This window comes from Drosophila suzukii, chromosome 3 (assembly GCF_043229965.1).
Source record: "Drosophila suzukii chromosome 3, CBGP_Dsuzu_IsoJpt1.0, whole genome shotgun sequence".
NCBI lineage: Eukaryota > Metazoa > Arthropoda > Insecta > Diptera > Drosophilidae > Drosophila > Drosophila suzukii.
The window spans coordinates 18,048,040-18,064,189 of record NC_092082.1 but is presented as its reverse complement, the minus strand read 5'-3'; the positions used below and the strand labels follow the sequence as shown (position 1 = coordinate 18,064,189).

Genomic DNA, 16,150 nt, shown 5'->3' with positions numbered 1-16,150 from the left:
ATTCTTAGATTTTTTCTGGTATTAATTCGTATACGTATTTGGAGAACCAATTTTTATTAGCAAGAAGAAAAATAAAAAGACCATTGTCAAACTATCGCATAAAAATGTTGGTAGTGGATAGAGGCTATTACCGACCTAAATACGGTCACCCTAATGTTGTTGTTTTCTTTCAGATAAGGCAAATCCAACAACAATATGAACAACAAGATTATATCGATACAACTCTAATTCAATATATATCGTGTTAGTTTCAGCCACCCCTAAATTTGTTGTATTGATTGTGTTTTGGTCGAATAAGTTTATTGCATTTGCAAAAAGTGGAACTGTTTAATTTAGCAGGTGGCAGAAATGTGCCTGAATTCAATGTGTAATTTTTCTTCAGGTAATAAACGCAAATACGCCCATGGGGGCACCCTAGTACCGAGTGATCCGAGCTATATACACACTTTACTCATTTTGCGTGCATATATTGTATGTGTGTACGTATGTATATATGCACTTAAGAGTACATATATATAATAAAACATCAAAAATAAGAATTTAGGACGAATTCATATTGAAAATATAAAATGTGTATGTTATTGGCGTTTATTCTGGATATTTTGAGGGCATGTGGCCCGTGTGACAAACAAGCTCGATACATATGCACATACATATGGACAAACAACAAACTACTTTATTTAAATTGAAAGCCCCCACCATTTCGAGCCGGTTATATTAATGCATTTAAATTCTGGGCGAAAATAGTGTCAATTTATGTAAGACGGCGGTGTATCGAGAATCCAAAACCCCATTGGGAGTTGAAACGTGTAGTTAGCGGGGCCACCCAATCGAAAATAAACCCCTTTTTAAACTAACTATGGGGAATATTTGGTTCGGCCTAATTCGGAAGTGCCAAGTTTTTTTTTATCTGAAACTTAACCCGATTGTGTGTGAATATTATATGCAAAAAAAGCCATAACACCAAACTCTGGGAAGGCAAAAAAATTTGTAGGCGCGGGCCGTGTTTTCCCCACGTGACACGCAGGCGTATGCGTGTGCCAAAAATTCCATTTCGTTCAACGTATTCATCATGAAAGGAGATTCAAAATTGCATTGGCTTCGCATTCGCATATTCCGGTATAAAGAGTAATAACTTAATAAGAAACAAGATTTAGCCAGTGACCCGAATGCTATTATAGCCTTGTTCTCAATCGCACTTTCAAGATACGCATTCGAAAGTGGAATAAATTAAATAAAACCTATATAAAAACAATATATTCTATAAAGTGAACTAATTACTTTTAGATTGGCCGTGACCTTAGCGATTTTTTATATTATATCCAAAGTTTTAAGTGGAATTTTTAAAAAATTGGATCCGAAATTTATTTTATATAGCTTATTTTCTCTTTATAAAAGTTAAGCTCAGCAAAATTCGTATTAATAGTTTTACGAACATCTTCCAAAACATATAAAAGCATTTATCAAAAATTTTCGGTTCTTTAAACAATTATTTAAAACCGGTTTTGGAATTTGTTTTTGATACAAATTAAGAAGTTGTTTTTTCTATAATTTTAAGTCTTTCAACACTATATGGATATATTAACCAGCTGTGCTTTTTATTTTTCAGCATATTAACCTCTTGAGGTATATAATGCCTTGACTTGGTCGACGGAAAATAATCTCACGTAAGTAAACGGTCTTATACGAAGCAAATATTAAATCCTACCATTAATATTTGTGCCTAGCTTAATATAGCCTAAAATGCATGACTAATCCAATACTTAAGCAGCCAATTAAAAATATATGATTTGTACTAAATATTTTCCAAATGTGTGTGTAAACCTTTACAATAATCAATCATACTAACTGATCATGTTTAATACCCATTCGGACTTTATAAAACCACCAATAAAATTATGGTTAAAACCATAAGAAAATACCCTTGCAGATGTTTTCTTTGATAAAAACATTTCTTGACAAAAATGACGTATACTAATAGAGATCATACATTGTTTCTATAGTTTAATCTTACTGTCTTCTCGGTAAAAAATATAAAAACGAAACTTTAAAATCAAAAATGAAACAATGTCTCTATTAAATTTATAGTCGATTTAAATAAAAATTAATTGTTTCGTGGCTGTGCGAAACTAAACCATTGCTCATCTTTTGCACTATTAGATCATTGATATTTGCTTTCTCCAGAATGGCATTTTGCTTTTTCTGACGGGATCGCAATTTGTGTGACGGTTTGTTTTGATGGTGAGGTAACCGATCTACGTGGGAATTGACTGACACAACATTTTAATTTGCAGCTCTGCATCGCTTTTTGTACATTTTTATAAATAATACTTAATAACAATATAAAAGTGATATACAAATAAATCTTTTCCTAAAATCTATTGAGTATTCTAAATAACTTAAAAAGCGGAAAGCAATAAGCATATTTTGCTATTAAAATAAAAAGCTTTTATGCTGCGGAATAACCTTACTAGGGGAAACTTTGAAGTTTATTAATTTAATTTTTCTCATTCAAAATATTTTACCTTTTAGCATTTAGCAATTTTAAACTAAAAATAACGTCACTTTATTAAACAAATTGACATTATTGTTAAATGTTGTAGGTGAACGTGGCAACCCTGTTTCCTTTTTTAAAAAAGTCCTACCGTGTACAGAAAATATGGTTAACCAATAATCGTCATGTATAGAGACAATTTCCGCGCATGCGCCTCAACCATTTGATTAGTCCTTCGGTACACATCAGGTTTGAAATATACAAGTTAATAGTCAAGTACATTTTTGCTTATTATTATCAAGAAAAATTTATAAATGAGTCGCTCGTTCAATCATCACTTGTTCGTGCCACAATTCATACATATCGTTAACGTAATGCTATACAAACACAATTATTGATTTGGAGTTTTTCTGTCCAGAAATAAACATTAAGTCAAATGTACAGACCAGGCAAAGCAATTTAAACAAAGAAAAAACTAAATAGAAACAAATTAGCTCCTAAAAAGTTATAAACAGTGAAAACATGGGGTGCTTAAGTAGTAAAGACCGTTTAACCAAAGAAGACATGGAGTTTTTAAAAACGCATACGAGATATGACGAAGCCACAATTAAAGAGTGGTATAAAGGATTTAAGGTGAGTACAAAAATTACACCACCAAAGGAAAAAGTCTCATTTTATGTACGTTCGTCTCATTTTATATAGCAAGATTGTCCCAACGGCCGATTGACGCCAGCAAAATTTGTCGATATGTATAAAATGTTTTTCCCATCCGGAAATGCGGAAGAGTTTTGTGACCATGTTTTTCGTACATTCGATATGGACAAAAATGGATATATTGACTTTAAGGTAATTTTTCATCAACTACATTTTCGTTGCTGTCGACACAGAATTACTGTAACAGTTTTCTCTTGATATTATGCTGGTTTTGATAATTACAGCAAACTACGGTTGCGTATTTCGTTTAAATAAACTGTCTATTGCATTTTAATTGTAGTCGCATAGGCATTTTAATATTTAAAAATTTCTGGACAGGCTTAAAGGAAATTAGATTATTTTTTTATGATTTCAGAGTGTAGGTTTAATAGAGCTGAACGAGACAGTCCCATTCACTTGATTGTTCACTTGAGATGTTTTAATAATTTTTTTTTAAAGCCGATTGTACATATTTGGATGTCCCTTATTTGTGGATCGGGATGATCGTATGTATATTGTATATGTGATGAGAATGCATATTGTGTTATTATTGTATAGCTATGTCAGTTTGTGGGCCCTTTCGCGCATGATACTTATAATAATGAATCAACTAAATTAATAGATGCATCTTTATTTTGACAACGATTCTTTAAAGCGTAAGATTTAATATTTTATTTTTTATTCAAAAACAAAATGTTTTTTCAGGAATTTTTACTCGCAATAGATGTAACTTCAAGCGGAACACCGGAAGAAAAGTTAAAGTGGGCTTTTCGAATGTACGATGTTGATGGCAACGGTGTTATAGACATACAAGAAATGACCAAAATTGTTCAGGTGGGAACTAAAGTCTTTTGATGAAAGACATCTATATTTACTTCCAATTATCTTACTATATATTAACCCTCTAAGTTGTCGTTATTAATGTGATTTGTGTCTTCTCAGGCAATTTATGACATGCTAGGAGCGTGCTCATCTAATCGTCCAGCTGATTCAGCAGAAGAAAGAGCAAAAAATATTTTTGCAAAAATGGACGAAAATAACGATGGTCAATTAACCCAAGATGAGTTCTTGAAAGGATGTTTGCAAGATGAGGAGTTGTCAAAAATGTTGGCACCATAAACAATTATATCCTACAATATGTGTGTATTTGATGAAATCAGTAATGAAATGTATAAATATTTAATTTATATTTCTTATACTAAAATTAAACTACTATAAAACTATGAAATCATTAAACTATTTTCAGTGTGTCATTCAAAATAATACATTAAAAATTTATCATTCAATTTATAATTTTTACCTATGCTATTTCGCATTGATCACACTTTTTGGTAGTGGTTTTCCTCAGCTTGGTCACGACGGCGGTTTACTCTTCAATCTCGAAATATGATAACTTATTGGATCACAAGTGCTATGTTAAGTAATGGATTGTAAGACAGAATCAAAATAAATATGGTTATGCGTTTTTCTCTAGTGCTCACTTTTGTAACATTTCGATGTTTAAAAAAAGTTTTACCTTAGTGCGCTTAATTAGTCTATTAGGCATAGATACAACTTTTTCCACTGCTTTAAGTTATTTACATGGATAAAAAGTATCTGCTCAAATAATCAATAGCTTAGTTTTTCGTTTTTAGTATCAATATATGTACTAATATATTTCCTATTCACACCAGGAATGCTTTTCTGTAAAAGTCTAATTTTTCCATTTAGTCCAACTATATTAATTATATTTTATAAGAAAGAAGAAATAAAGGTTTACACTGCAAAAAGGTAGTACATTTTCAAATGGCAACCTGCCTAATTTGGTTATTCAGAAACAATCGGTCTGCAAGAGTATTTAAACTTCGGTACCCGATGAAACAATTTTGGTTTGTCCAATTTATAGTTGCTAATGATAAATATTATATTGCATTTTAAGATAACTGTATAATGAAATTGTTCTGCAACAATGGGAAAGCAAAATAGTAAACTAAAGCCTGAAGTTTTGGAGGACCTCAAACAAAACACAGAGTTCACAGGTGAGTTCATAATTGATATTATCGGTACGATAAAGCATAACGAAAAATTAAAAAACAATTTTTTTAGATGCTGAGATCCAAGAATGGTATAAAGGCTTTCTTAAGGATTGCCCTAGTGGGCATTTATCAGTAGAGGAGTTTAAGAAGATTTATGGGAACTTCTTCCCATATGGTGATGCCAGCAAGGTAAGCTTATGGGCTATACCTTTGTTTTTAAAGTTATTATAAACAGGAATACATTTCGATTTATCATTTACCCCTTATAATACATTGTTTTTTAACCCGTTTTATAGTTTGCAGAACATGTTTTTCGAACATTTGACGCAAACGGCGATGGCACTATAGACTTTAGAGAGTTTTTATGTGCACTAAGTGTCACATCTCGAGGTAAACTCGAGCAAAAACTTAAATGGGCATTCTCAATGTATGATCTAGATGGAAACGGATACATATCGCGGCAGGAAATGCTAGAAATTGTTACAGTAAGTTCCTAAAATTAGTTAACATGGATTTATTTTGCATCACAGGTAATTAAAATAAATATTATTTCTTTAGGCAATATATAAAATGGTTGGATCGGTGATGAAAATGCCAGAGGACGAAAGTACTCCGGAAAAACGAACCGATAAAATTTTTCGGCAAATGGATCGAAACAAAGATGGAAAATTAAGCTTGGAGGAGTTCATAGAAGGAGCCAAAAGTGATCCATCAATAGTACGATTATTACAGTGTGATCCACAGTCTCATTAACTTAATTACTATTGAAAAGCAAGCAATAATCATTTAAACGTGTATAGAGTAATTGCGACTTAAATTGTTTTGTTTCAGTATGGCCATTATGTATATTTCTTTCTAATAATAAACAATTCTTATAATATTAAATTATAATATTAAATAATATCTATTATGACCGTTCCAAAACACCCATGTTGAGGTTTTAAAATTTTCATAATAAAATGATCATAAAGGAAGCGTTTTGGTAAAATAATTTATGAAAATGAAGAAAAGGTAAGTACTTATTATGAATCAAATAAAACCACCGCTTAACGTACATATATAAAAAAAACCCCTTTCTCTAATTTGCTCATTTCAAAATGTTATAATTTTTCTTAAAGAAAAAATTTTTCAAGGACTTTGACACAAAATTAGTGTTGCATATTTTTTTGGGCAATTCGCATTTAAAAATCTTTAAATATTAACTAATTTAAATCTTACGTACGCCTCGTTACTACGTGGTCTGAGATTTTTACCTTCAGGATGCTTTAATTAAACTTGCAAAATTTGATGTTTATTTATTTGTTATCCTAAAAAAATATGATCGCAATTGAACATTTCACTAATCGTTTAAAAAAATATCTCGATTTCGGTTAGGGAAAACCCTTACCAAGATAAGATTACCTTATCTGATTTGTTGAACTGGACTATAAGCTAATGAATATAATTTAGTGGCTTTATCTTACGTTTATCATAGGGAGGCTTTGGCTTTGGCATATCATACTCTGTCATGTTAATGATGAAATCGTGCCTGATGTTTTTATCTCTTTCTCATGAATAATATTACATACATACATAATCAATGAAAAACACCACAATTAACAGATGGATAAAATAATTTCATTTTATTATTCATTTTGGTAACATATATAAATTGCATGCACTTGCAATTTTCAGAGCACAATCATCTTTGGGTTTCTATATCATTTTCTTAAATAGTTTGAAGAACTTTGCGGAAGCGGTCCAGGACGATGTTTGCATGATATTCCTTAAATATCAAAGCTGGGCGGAATCTAATGGAAATATCCCCGCAACCGCCGGTTTGGATGCCATGTAATTTCAAAGCGCCAATTATTTGATCTCGCACTTTGGTGTTGGTGCAATTAATTGCCAAAAATGTTCCACGACCGCGTGTAGAGTTCAAGATATGTGGAAATTCCTTCTCCAAGCCTAGCAATCCATTCTTCAGAACCTTTCCGGCCACATCGACATTGGCCAAAAGCTTGTCTTCCTGAATTACTTTCACAACTTCCTCCAAGAGCAGGACTTTTCCCGGGTCGCCCATCCAGGTGTTGAAAATTCTATACGGCTCATTGGGAATGAAGTCATCGTTGTGGAAGTAGCCACCCAACTGCAGCTTCTTGCTGAAGGTCACGACATCTGGGGGACTCTCCAAGTTGAAGTGCTCATGTGCCCAGAATTTTCCAGTGCTGCCTCCGCCGGTTTGGACTTCATCGATCAAGAGGGCGATGCCGTTCTTCTTGCAAATAGCCTGAAGACTCCTGAAGAATTCGGGCGATGCTTCGTTGTCTCCTCCCTCACTTTGAATGGGCTCTACCACAATTCCGGCGACAGGATTCTTGCTTGCGTATTGCTGAATAAGATCCTGTACTTCGCTAAGGCACTTTTCGTCCTCCTTCTTGTTGTGCGCTACATTCTCGTCCAAAGGATACTTGTATTCCGGAAACGAGGCAATAGGCCAATCAAAGGAAGGAACATCCAGCTTATGAATATACTTTGAGTGTGTAGTGGAGAGGGCACCTAAAGTACGCCCGTGGAAAGCTCCCTTGAATGAGAGAATACTTAGTTTTGGAGCTCCTGGTGGAATGTTAATCATGCAAGAGTTCTTTTCCTCCTCGGTAAGGGGTGTGTTACCGCGAATTTTGTTTTGGTACCTATAGGGAAAATATAAAAAAAACCATAATAGCTTTATTGATTTTTATAATATAATATCCATGGTTATTTTTCTTACTTTACTATTTAACTATATAAATTTCCATGCTTGTTCTAAGATGTTTTCTAAATCTTACCAGATAAAGATGCTCTTATATGCGTTTTCATTTGAACACGAACCACACATCATCGTTGTGATTTTGTTAAGTCCTTTCGGTGCAATGTTTAAAAGAACTGAATGTAGCTTTTCTGGCCATTCTTTTCCAGGGAAGACACCAAGGGCTGGTCTATTAATCAAAGCTGAAAAGAGTCAACCGTAGATTTTCAGTTATGACACAGTATATAACATTATAAAAGGTATGTAATTTTGTAATAAAGATGATTACTCTTCACGTTTTGCTCATTGTTAAAAACATTGTAAAGTCGCGGATGATTGTAACCCAAGGGCACTGATGAGATTTGAGTGTAGACATCTAGTAAAATATTTCCATCAACATCGTAGATGTAGTTTCCAATGGACTTTTCGTAATCAGCAAAAAATTGGATGGTTCCGGTGGCCTATAAAAGAGCAATTCGTTTTAATAAATAAACAGCGTGTAGAAGAATAAGACACTTTGGGCTGTCTAAAAAATTATCTTTAAGTGGGGTATATGGTCCGATGTAAAAAGAAATACGTATGTGCTTCAATAGTAATATATGTAACTCTTGATAACGAAAAAGAAAACTCACCTGAACAGAATCCAGTTGCTTTTTAAGCTCAAGTGATTTGGGGCCAGGTATCGATTTAGTTTTTACCACGGGTTCCTTGGGCTCATTGTTGGTGGAGTACCTCTTGGTACTCAACCGATATAAACCTAGAACGGTACCCTATCAGTTTCAGTATAAGTTTTAATATTATTTTATCTTACTTTGCTTGGTCAACGTATTTAGCCACAAGCTCCGCATGGTTACTGTTACTGTCGATTGAGTGCTCCCGGGTTAAGTGAAAGAATTGTTCAATAGGGAACCTAACAACGAGCCACTAATACTTATTTATTAAAGAGAAATGAATATTTACAGAATACAAACATATAGGTTCTTATGTATGCGCATATATACACATATCCACACTCTTGGGCCCAACCACACACTCTCAGTTTGGAACTTATCAATTTAGCTTTTGGAATTCATCATGGTTCTGCGTCAATTAGATGTTCTTGGGTGAAAGTAAAGAACGATGATTGAATTTTTACGAAACCTAAAGCAACAGGGTAAGCTGTATGGACTAAAAGCCATGCTCAAAATTTGTTTAAGTTTTATTAATTTTGCATTGATTATTGAAAATTTGATTATTTTTTAATAAAAATGTAACGGTTTGAATATCTGTTTTGACAGAGCTAAGCTGTTGAACTGCCAAATTGTTATATGGTCAGCATTTTATCAGCTGTTCCATACGAAATACGTATTCAGGAACTTAGGCACTTTAACAATATATAGGCTTTGGAAGTATTCTCCTGTAATGTGAAATTTTGAAATAAATGACAAAAAGGCTTTTGGTTTGTTTATTTTTATTACAAGATTACAAGTTAAAAGTTAGAGGCTTACTAAGAATGGAGGGAGTGCATTTGGTAGGCTCGGCATTTCCTTATTCAGCCATCTTAATGATATTCTTTCAAAATTCAGAAAGGGCAACCATTATCTTGTGACATTTTACAAAGTAAGAGCAGGTTCAAAAACATAACAGTTTCGCCAAGTTGATGCTCACCATTGTTTATGTTGTGATGAGGAACTGCTGTTCACTTCAGCTGTTAGTGGATGGTGGATGTGTTTTTTCCGAATTCGGGTTTCACATTTGACAAAAATCCCAACTGTTTCAAACGAATTAATTCAGTGGGAAAAGGCTATATGTGGTAAATTTTCGGAAGGACAAAACCTTTATTGAACGTATGGTAAACGGAACTATGTGTAATGTCCCAATGTCTAATTTATAAATGCAAATATTAATGATAACAATTATATTATATCTTAGCTAATACAGTTCCGTGTTAGAGACAGCATCTTGCAAAATCGATACCTACCATTTCTTATGTTCAAATTAAAACCAACTTATATAAATATCAATGTTTTCCCCATTTATATATTTATAAGGTCAACATTTAAATGAACTATAATAACTATTTTATTGTTTTGAAATTATTTATTTAATGGTATATTTTTGGTATATTTACAAAATTGAAATGGTATTAAAAGTATATTTCCGGACGGGATTATTGATTGACAAGTCCACAGTCACACTGCACTACCAAATGTAAAATAAAATAGTTGAAGGCGAGATAATAATGATTGAAATGAACAAAACTGCAATTGGCATTGCAGCGGGAGTGGCTGGCACTCTGTTCATTGGATACTGCATCTACTTCGACAAGAAGCGCCGCAATGACCCCGAGTACAAGAAGAAAGTCCGTGAGCGTAAGAACTAAGAGGGCCAAGTAAATTATGAAAGAAACTTAACGTTTCATCACGTTTTAGGTCGCCGTCGCAACCGGAAAAGCGGCACTGCCAAGCCTGGTATTCCAAACCTGAACGACCATGAAGCCATTGAAAGGTAGGATTCCCCGATAGAAATTATATTATATAATGCGGCACGTGTAGTGGTGCCGATACATTGCAGCTCCATTCATACACGCAAGTCCATGTTTTTCCAACCAAGTCGATGTACATATGTATGTACAGAAGTATACATACATTAGGGTGGTTCGATTTTGGTGCCTAAAGTTTGTATGGGGGAACGAAAACTTTAAAGGATTCAAAGCTATGTTAGCAAACAAACTTATGGACTAAAGTGAAATCCCAACACGGATGAAAAATAAGCCTTAAAGCGACCCACCCTAGTACTTATGTTAATGATGAGGATCACCTGCCGAGCCGATCTACCCATATCCGTCCGACTGAACGCAGTTTTCGGGGATGCTTCAGAACTTAACTCGTGCGGGGCTGTTTCCAACCTTGGTCTTGGTGCATATGTTTGATGACTGTTGCGAAAGTTTCTGTCGCCTTATTAACGAATCTATTACACACAAATTTTGTAACCACCAAACAAAAGTTTCACTTTTGGGATTATAACCGCCCAAATTGGTAGAAAAGTGAAGTGAAATGTGGTGATGTGCACCAAAAAATTGTTTTAAACCCTTAGCACAACCCAGTTTTTATAAATAAAAGAAGCAAATAACTGATTTTTGATAGTCGGTCTTATCAAAGATCTTTTGAAATAGAAATTAAAGATAATTATTAAACTTAATTTATTTGGAATAACAATCTAAAGTAATTCTTCATTTTTAATATTATATTTGTATTATAATTAGGGTATTCAATTGCGTTGCAAACGTTTGAAAAGTGTAAAAGTGTAAGCAGTTCCGACAACAATTTCCATACAAAATAGTTTTCAAGGCCTACAACACCCCAGCCTATGTATACAAATCTGTTGTACTTGTGTAGAAATAGGGGGTTAATAATGGGAAGGAACTTTATCTAAAATACTAAAAATATACTGAAAAGTTGGGTTCAAATCCATGGTAATGACAGTAAAAGGAAAGGAACAAATTTGAATTTTAAATGCAAAAGAAAAATATTTGTCTTCTGTAAAACAAAATAATTGAATAACAATTTCAATGGAAGAAAAACCCTCAAGGAAGAGAGCCAGGGAGGTCGAAACTAAGCGATGGTCATAGCCTTCTTCTCACAAAAATTTAAAAGTTAGCTTTCTTTTTTACGTCAATATCCTGCAACGATGTTTTAAAATAGAGGGCGTTCACAATTCTCGTCTGGCAAACTTACAAAGTTTACACTTTTGCAACGCAATTGAATACCCTAAATATATTTTAACATTCAAATAATAATAGTTACGGCAGCAAATCAATCAAGCTTAAATTATTATTATTAAATTATTTGATCAAGTAAGATGTTAAAAGTTGACAGTAAGAAGATAAGAGCCTTTCACCTCTGTCTCCATAAAATTTAAACGGCTTGATAATATCTAAATGGAATCATTATACAAAATTCATATATCACTCTGTGCAATTGAAAAAAATGCTTCCCAACTGATAAATGTCTTCCAATTTTTTCAGATATTTCCTACAAGAAATCCAGCTGGGCGAGACCCTGATCGCCCGTGGAGATTTCGAGACTGGCGTGGAGCACTTGGCTAATGCCATCGTGGTGTGTGGCCAGCCGGCTCGTCTGCTGCAGGTGCTGCAATCCTCCCTTCCAGCTCAAGTATTCGCGATGCTGATCGTCAAAATGCAGGAGTTCGGGAATCGGGCGGCCGAGGGTAACGATGGGCCAATCACTTTGGGGCAAAGTTCTGGGCAGCAGCTTGACGGTGCCAAAATTATAGAGTGTTCATCTGGAAATGCAAGTATCGATGACCTTGAATAATATTTGGAGATGGCTACAGAAATTGAAATATAAATTTCAACAGTAGAAATTAAGGGCTTCATACAAAAACATAATATTTTTTTTATATATTGATTTCTCTGGATGTTCCCAATACATAAAAATAAATATGCGTAAACTGTTAACACTTAACGATTGAGCTCTGATTTTTGTTTTGTGTGGTAGTGCGTTAAGCGATTATTAAAGATCAATCTACAAAGCTATATTTTGCCAAACATTTTCATATGACGGGTATGTTAATGTGCGTAAAAGTATAACAACAATAAAAGGTTATGAAAATGTTGGAAATATTGAAAGTGTTTTTAATCTTGGGAATCGGAGTTGGACCTCGTACTAATGTTTTAAAATAGGTTGATATGGCAGGGACTCGAGAAATCTCAGTGGTCTTATAACTCTTCCAGACGGAAGACCGAATAGTATGCATTTATTGGTTAACAGGAAGCATGAAAATATTCTTAATTTTACATAAATAATAAAACTTGAAATGGTGTTTAAATTTAAAAAAATATATATAAATATTGAACCGGGATATTAAAATTGTTGAATTTTTTTTTAGGGAACAACTTTAAAAGGCTGATTAGTAATCGTGAATGAGATTAATTCTTGGGAATACCCTAATTATAAGTTATGCCTTATCAGTCGAAAATCACTATCGCTATAATAATAGCTGGTCACACCAGAGGACAAAGACATATGTACATATTATCATTGCTGACAGTTTGTGATTTTGTGTTGATACACAGTCGCTTTTCACTTACAATTTTATATGCAAATTAAGCATTAACAATTTTATTTTGGACATTTTTAATGCTAAGCAATTGAGCATGAAACCCGATAGCATGAACAACTTGTCGAAAGAGCCATGTTCCGGAAACTCAAGCACAGAGAACAATTCGGTAAGTAGCAATACACATATATATGTACGCACTTAGTTCGATGCAATTTTTGTATGCGGCATTATATTTCAGCACAGCAGTGATTCTGATATGGAGTTTGTTGGGACAAGCGCTCAGGGACTCCGGAAAAGTAAAGAAAAGAACGAACGGAAAATCTCCGATCTGGAGCGAAAGTTGGCAGAGGTTGAAATCCATTTCAAAGCCGAAAAGGAAAAGGTCAATTTACTTGAATGTTGTATAAAGGATAAAGATAACTTTATTAAGACCTTACAAATGTCGATCGATTTAGTTAACCAAACGAAAGATTTGAGCATACAGAAAATGCAAAGTCAAATCGGGGTGTTGCAAGTCGCTCTTGATTTGAGCAAGAGTAGTACTTCAATGAAGGACAACGACAATAAGGAAATATCGGGATCAGTGGACTCCAACTATCAACACAAAAAGAAAAACAATGAGTTAAATTCGGATATTGGAAAATTGAAAGAGAAGAGCGGTGAACTTGTTGAGTGGATTGATAAAACACAGAAATATGAAAATAACCTAAGAGAAAAAGAAGAACAAATCGCCAGGCTTGAATTCAAAATAGACGAATCGAAACTGAAAATTATGAAATTGGAGGGTGTGGTTCAGGAGAAGGACGACAAACTAGTTGAAATGGAAAAGAAATTGGCTGCGTATACGCTAGATGCTGAGGACACAACTGAATCGCACGTATTTCTTAACTCTTCTAAAGTGCCTTCAATGAAGTTGGTAACGCTTCCTGATTTCGAACCCTTTGCAGCAGTTTTTGAAGATATTCCTTCAGCCGGTGCTGGTTGGATGATCATTCAACGTAGAGTCGATGGAAGCTTCGATGCGGACATAATTAAAAAATTAATCAACGGTTGTGGAGACTTGGGCGGGGAATTCTGGCTTGGCCTCGAAAAATTGTATAGGATGACGACAAATCGAAGATTCGAATTGTATATCCACCTAGTCGACTTTGACAATGGAACTGCTTTTGCACGATATGATAACTTTGTTGTTGGAGGCCCAAAAGATAATTACAAATTGATGTCCCTTGGTGAATACTCAGGAAATGCGGGCGATGCTTTGCGGAGTCATATAAACGAAAGAAGCATTCACGATCATACTTTTGGTTTTACTCCCAGTACAAAATGGTGGGGTAAAGATGATTGGTACGTATACTTGTTGGAGGAGTGTTTAAAAGTATATTAACCGTTATAAAGACAATTTTTGGAAAATTTTAAACTACCTTTTTCTTATTTATTTAAGAAAGGAAATGGCAAGCATTGGTTTGTTTACTTTTCTAATCAAACAATGATTTCTTTTTGAAGATTTGATAAAAAAATTGATTTGAATATATAGTGCAATAACACGATCAACGTTTCTTACTTTTTCAGCAATTTGAACGGAAAATACTGCGGATCTAAAGTTCAGTTGGACACCTGGGATGGAATTTGGTGGGGCCGTTGGAATTTGGGAAACAGATGTTCTTTGAAATCGTGTAAAATGCTAATCAGGCCAATACCGTGAATTTATATACTTATTTTTAGACTAATATTTGCGATGAACAAATAAAATGTTTTGTATGATAACCAAGACTATATAAATGTATGTATCTATATCGAAATGGAAACAAATATGGTTGAGACAAATTTTAATTCCTATATAAAACTAAATCACAAAAAAAGTTAATTTCCAAATTTTAAAAATGTTTTGTGTGGATAGATCATTTTGCCAAAAAATGTAGATGAACTTACAAACTTACATTTGCTTATAAATTCAATGGCATATGAAAAAAAATATATATATTTTTACAACTTTAAAATTAAAAACACCCCCTCTTGCGTTTTTACAGTCAAAATGTACATAAAAAAAATCAAACTCGAATTTTTTATTTAATCAAGAACCCCCCTATTTTTTTATATACCTTTTGTGGATAAAGTCTGGCCACACTCAATGATGAAGAGCCACCTGTGTTGCTTACATTTTGTTCACCTTTAATATATTACAGCATTCAATTCCTTTTATAAGTGCATCTGGGAAAACAAGAAACTGTCCACTGTCGCAATGAAATCCGACAACTTACTTAAACCGTCGCAGAATCCTCTGACTTCAGTGGAAGATTTAACCACTGAAAACAATTCGGTAAATATAATGTTATTTCTCTAGAGCAGTGGTGCTCACACAAATACAATGAAATGTAAGACTTGAATTTGTGTGTGTAAGCCGAAGTCGCCGACCGTTTACAAAGTCGTGGCAGAGCGCCGGCAGAGGACTCCCAGACTCGCGAGTCTGGCCAGTGGGCACCACTGCGCTAGAGTATTGAGATCACATACATTTTTTTTGCAGCTCAGCAGCGATTCGGATATTGAAGACATGGCTAGCGATCGAAAAAAGATAGTTCAAGGACTAAGAAAGACTATTAGAAAGAATAACACCAAAATAAATGATCTGGTTGTGAAGTTAACAATTTCAGAAATTCATTTGTCAAGTGAAAAAGAAAAGTCTAATTATAAAGATGGTTTAATAAAGACTTTAAACTTGTCGCTCGATTTAACTAATCAAACAAAAGATTTAGGTGAAAAGCAACTTCAAAGTCAAATTTCGGAGCTGAAAAATGCACTTGATTTGAGCAAGAGTCAGGCCTTAATTAAAGAAAAGGAAACATCCGGCCTTGTAGAATTTAATTATCAATATAAGAAAAACATTAAAGATCTGAATGCCGAAATTTCCAAATATAAATGTGCAGTTCAAGACATGGACGCTGAACTTTTTGAAATAAGAAAGAAAGTCCAGAAACGTGATGACGATCTGAAAGAGAATGAGGACCACATCGCCCGGCTAAAATCCAAAATTAAGACCAATGAAGCTAATATTTTTTTTTTACTTGTCTTTATTTCTAGTTTTTTGTTACTTTATATTGAGCACCTTATACTAAATGTAAA

At 33.9% G+C, this 16,150-nt stretch overlaps 5 protein-coding genes across 6 annotated transcripts; 4 read left to right on the top strand and 1 right to left on the bottom strand.

The window, feature by feature from the left end:
- Window positions 1–271: 271 nt before the first annotated feature.
- On the top strand, window positions 272–6,087 carry Nca (neurocalcin homolog). Its single transcript, XM_036815692.3, has 6 exons — window positions 272–382; window positions 1,610–1,667; window positions 5,106–5,205; window positions 5,273–5,391; window positions 5,499–5,687; window positions 5,761–6,087. The coding sequence occupies exons 3-6, from the start codon at window positions 5,136–5,138 to the stop codon at window positions 5,953–5,955; spliced, it is 573 nt and encodes a 190-aa protein (XP_036671587.1). The 5' UTR covers window positions 272–382; window positions 1,610–1,667; window positions 5,106–5,135; the 3' UTR covers window positions 5,956–6,087.
- On the top strand, window positions 300–4,426 carry LOC118877338 (neuronal calcium sensor 2). 2 transcript variants are annotated; one of them, XM_070996625.1, is made up of 6 exons: window positions 301–382; window positions 1,610–1,667; window positions 2,913–3,127; window positions 3,197–3,340; window positions 3,893–4,021; window positions 4,130–4,426. In XM_070996625.1, the coding sequence occupies exons 3-6, from the start codon at window positions 3,017–3,019 to the stop codon at window positions 4,304–4,306; spliced, it is 561 nt and encodes a 186-aa protein (XP_070852726.1). In that variant the 5' UTR covers window positions 301–382; window positions 1,610–1,667; window positions 2,913–3,016; the 3' UTR covers window positions 4,307–4,426. The 2 variants fall into 2 exon arrangements, with proteins under 2 accessions (XP_036671590.1, XP_070852726.1); XM_036815695.3 differs by lacking the exons at window positions 2,913–3,127; window positions 3,197–3,340 and having other exon boundaries at window positions 300–382.
- Window positions 6,088–6,797: 710 nt separating the features above from the next.
- Gabat (4-aminobutyrate aminotransferase) lies at window positions 6,798–8,973 on the bottom strand. Its single transcript, XM_036815454.3, has 5 exons — window positions 8,781–8,973; window positions 8,602–8,726; window positions 8,259–8,430; window positions 8,010–8,172; window positions 6,798–7,874 (listed from the first exon to the last, which is right to left on the bottom strand). The coding sequence occupies exons 1-5, from the start codon at window positions 8,815–8,817 to the stop codon at window positions 6,911–6,913; spliced, it is 1,461 nt and encodes a 486-aa protein (XP_036671349.3). The 5' UTR covers window positions 8,818–8,973; the 3' UTR covers window positions 6,798–6,910.
- A 1,150-nt stretch (window positions 8,974–10,123) lies between these two features.
- On the top strand, window positions 10,124–12,435 carry Tom20 (translocase of outer membrane 20). Its single transcript, XM_036815455.3, has 3 exons — window positions 10,124–10,320; window positions 10,381–10,456; window positions 11,976–12,435. Exons 1-3 carry the CDS (start codon window positions 10,191–10,193, stop codon window positions 12,283–12,285), a joined length of 516 nt encoding a protein of 171 aa, XP_036671350.3. The 5' UTR covers window positions 10,124–10,190; the 3' UTR covers window positions 12,286–12,435.
- A 564-nt stretch (window positions 12,436–12,999) lies between these two features.
- LOC108005537 (fibrinogen-like protein 1) lies at window positions 13,000–14,801 on the top strand. The gene is made up of 3 exons (XM_017068831.4): window positions 13,000–13,199; window positions 13,272–14,377; window positions 14,603–14,801. The coding sequence occupies exons 1-3, from the start codon at window positions 13,128–13,130 to the stop codon at window positions 14,733–14,735; spliced, it is 1,311 nt and encodes a 436-aa protein (XP_016924320.4). The 5' UTR covers window positions 13,000–13,127; the 3' UTR covers window positions 14,736–14,801.
- The last annotated feature ends 1,349 nt before the right edge of the window (window positions 14,802–16,150 follow it).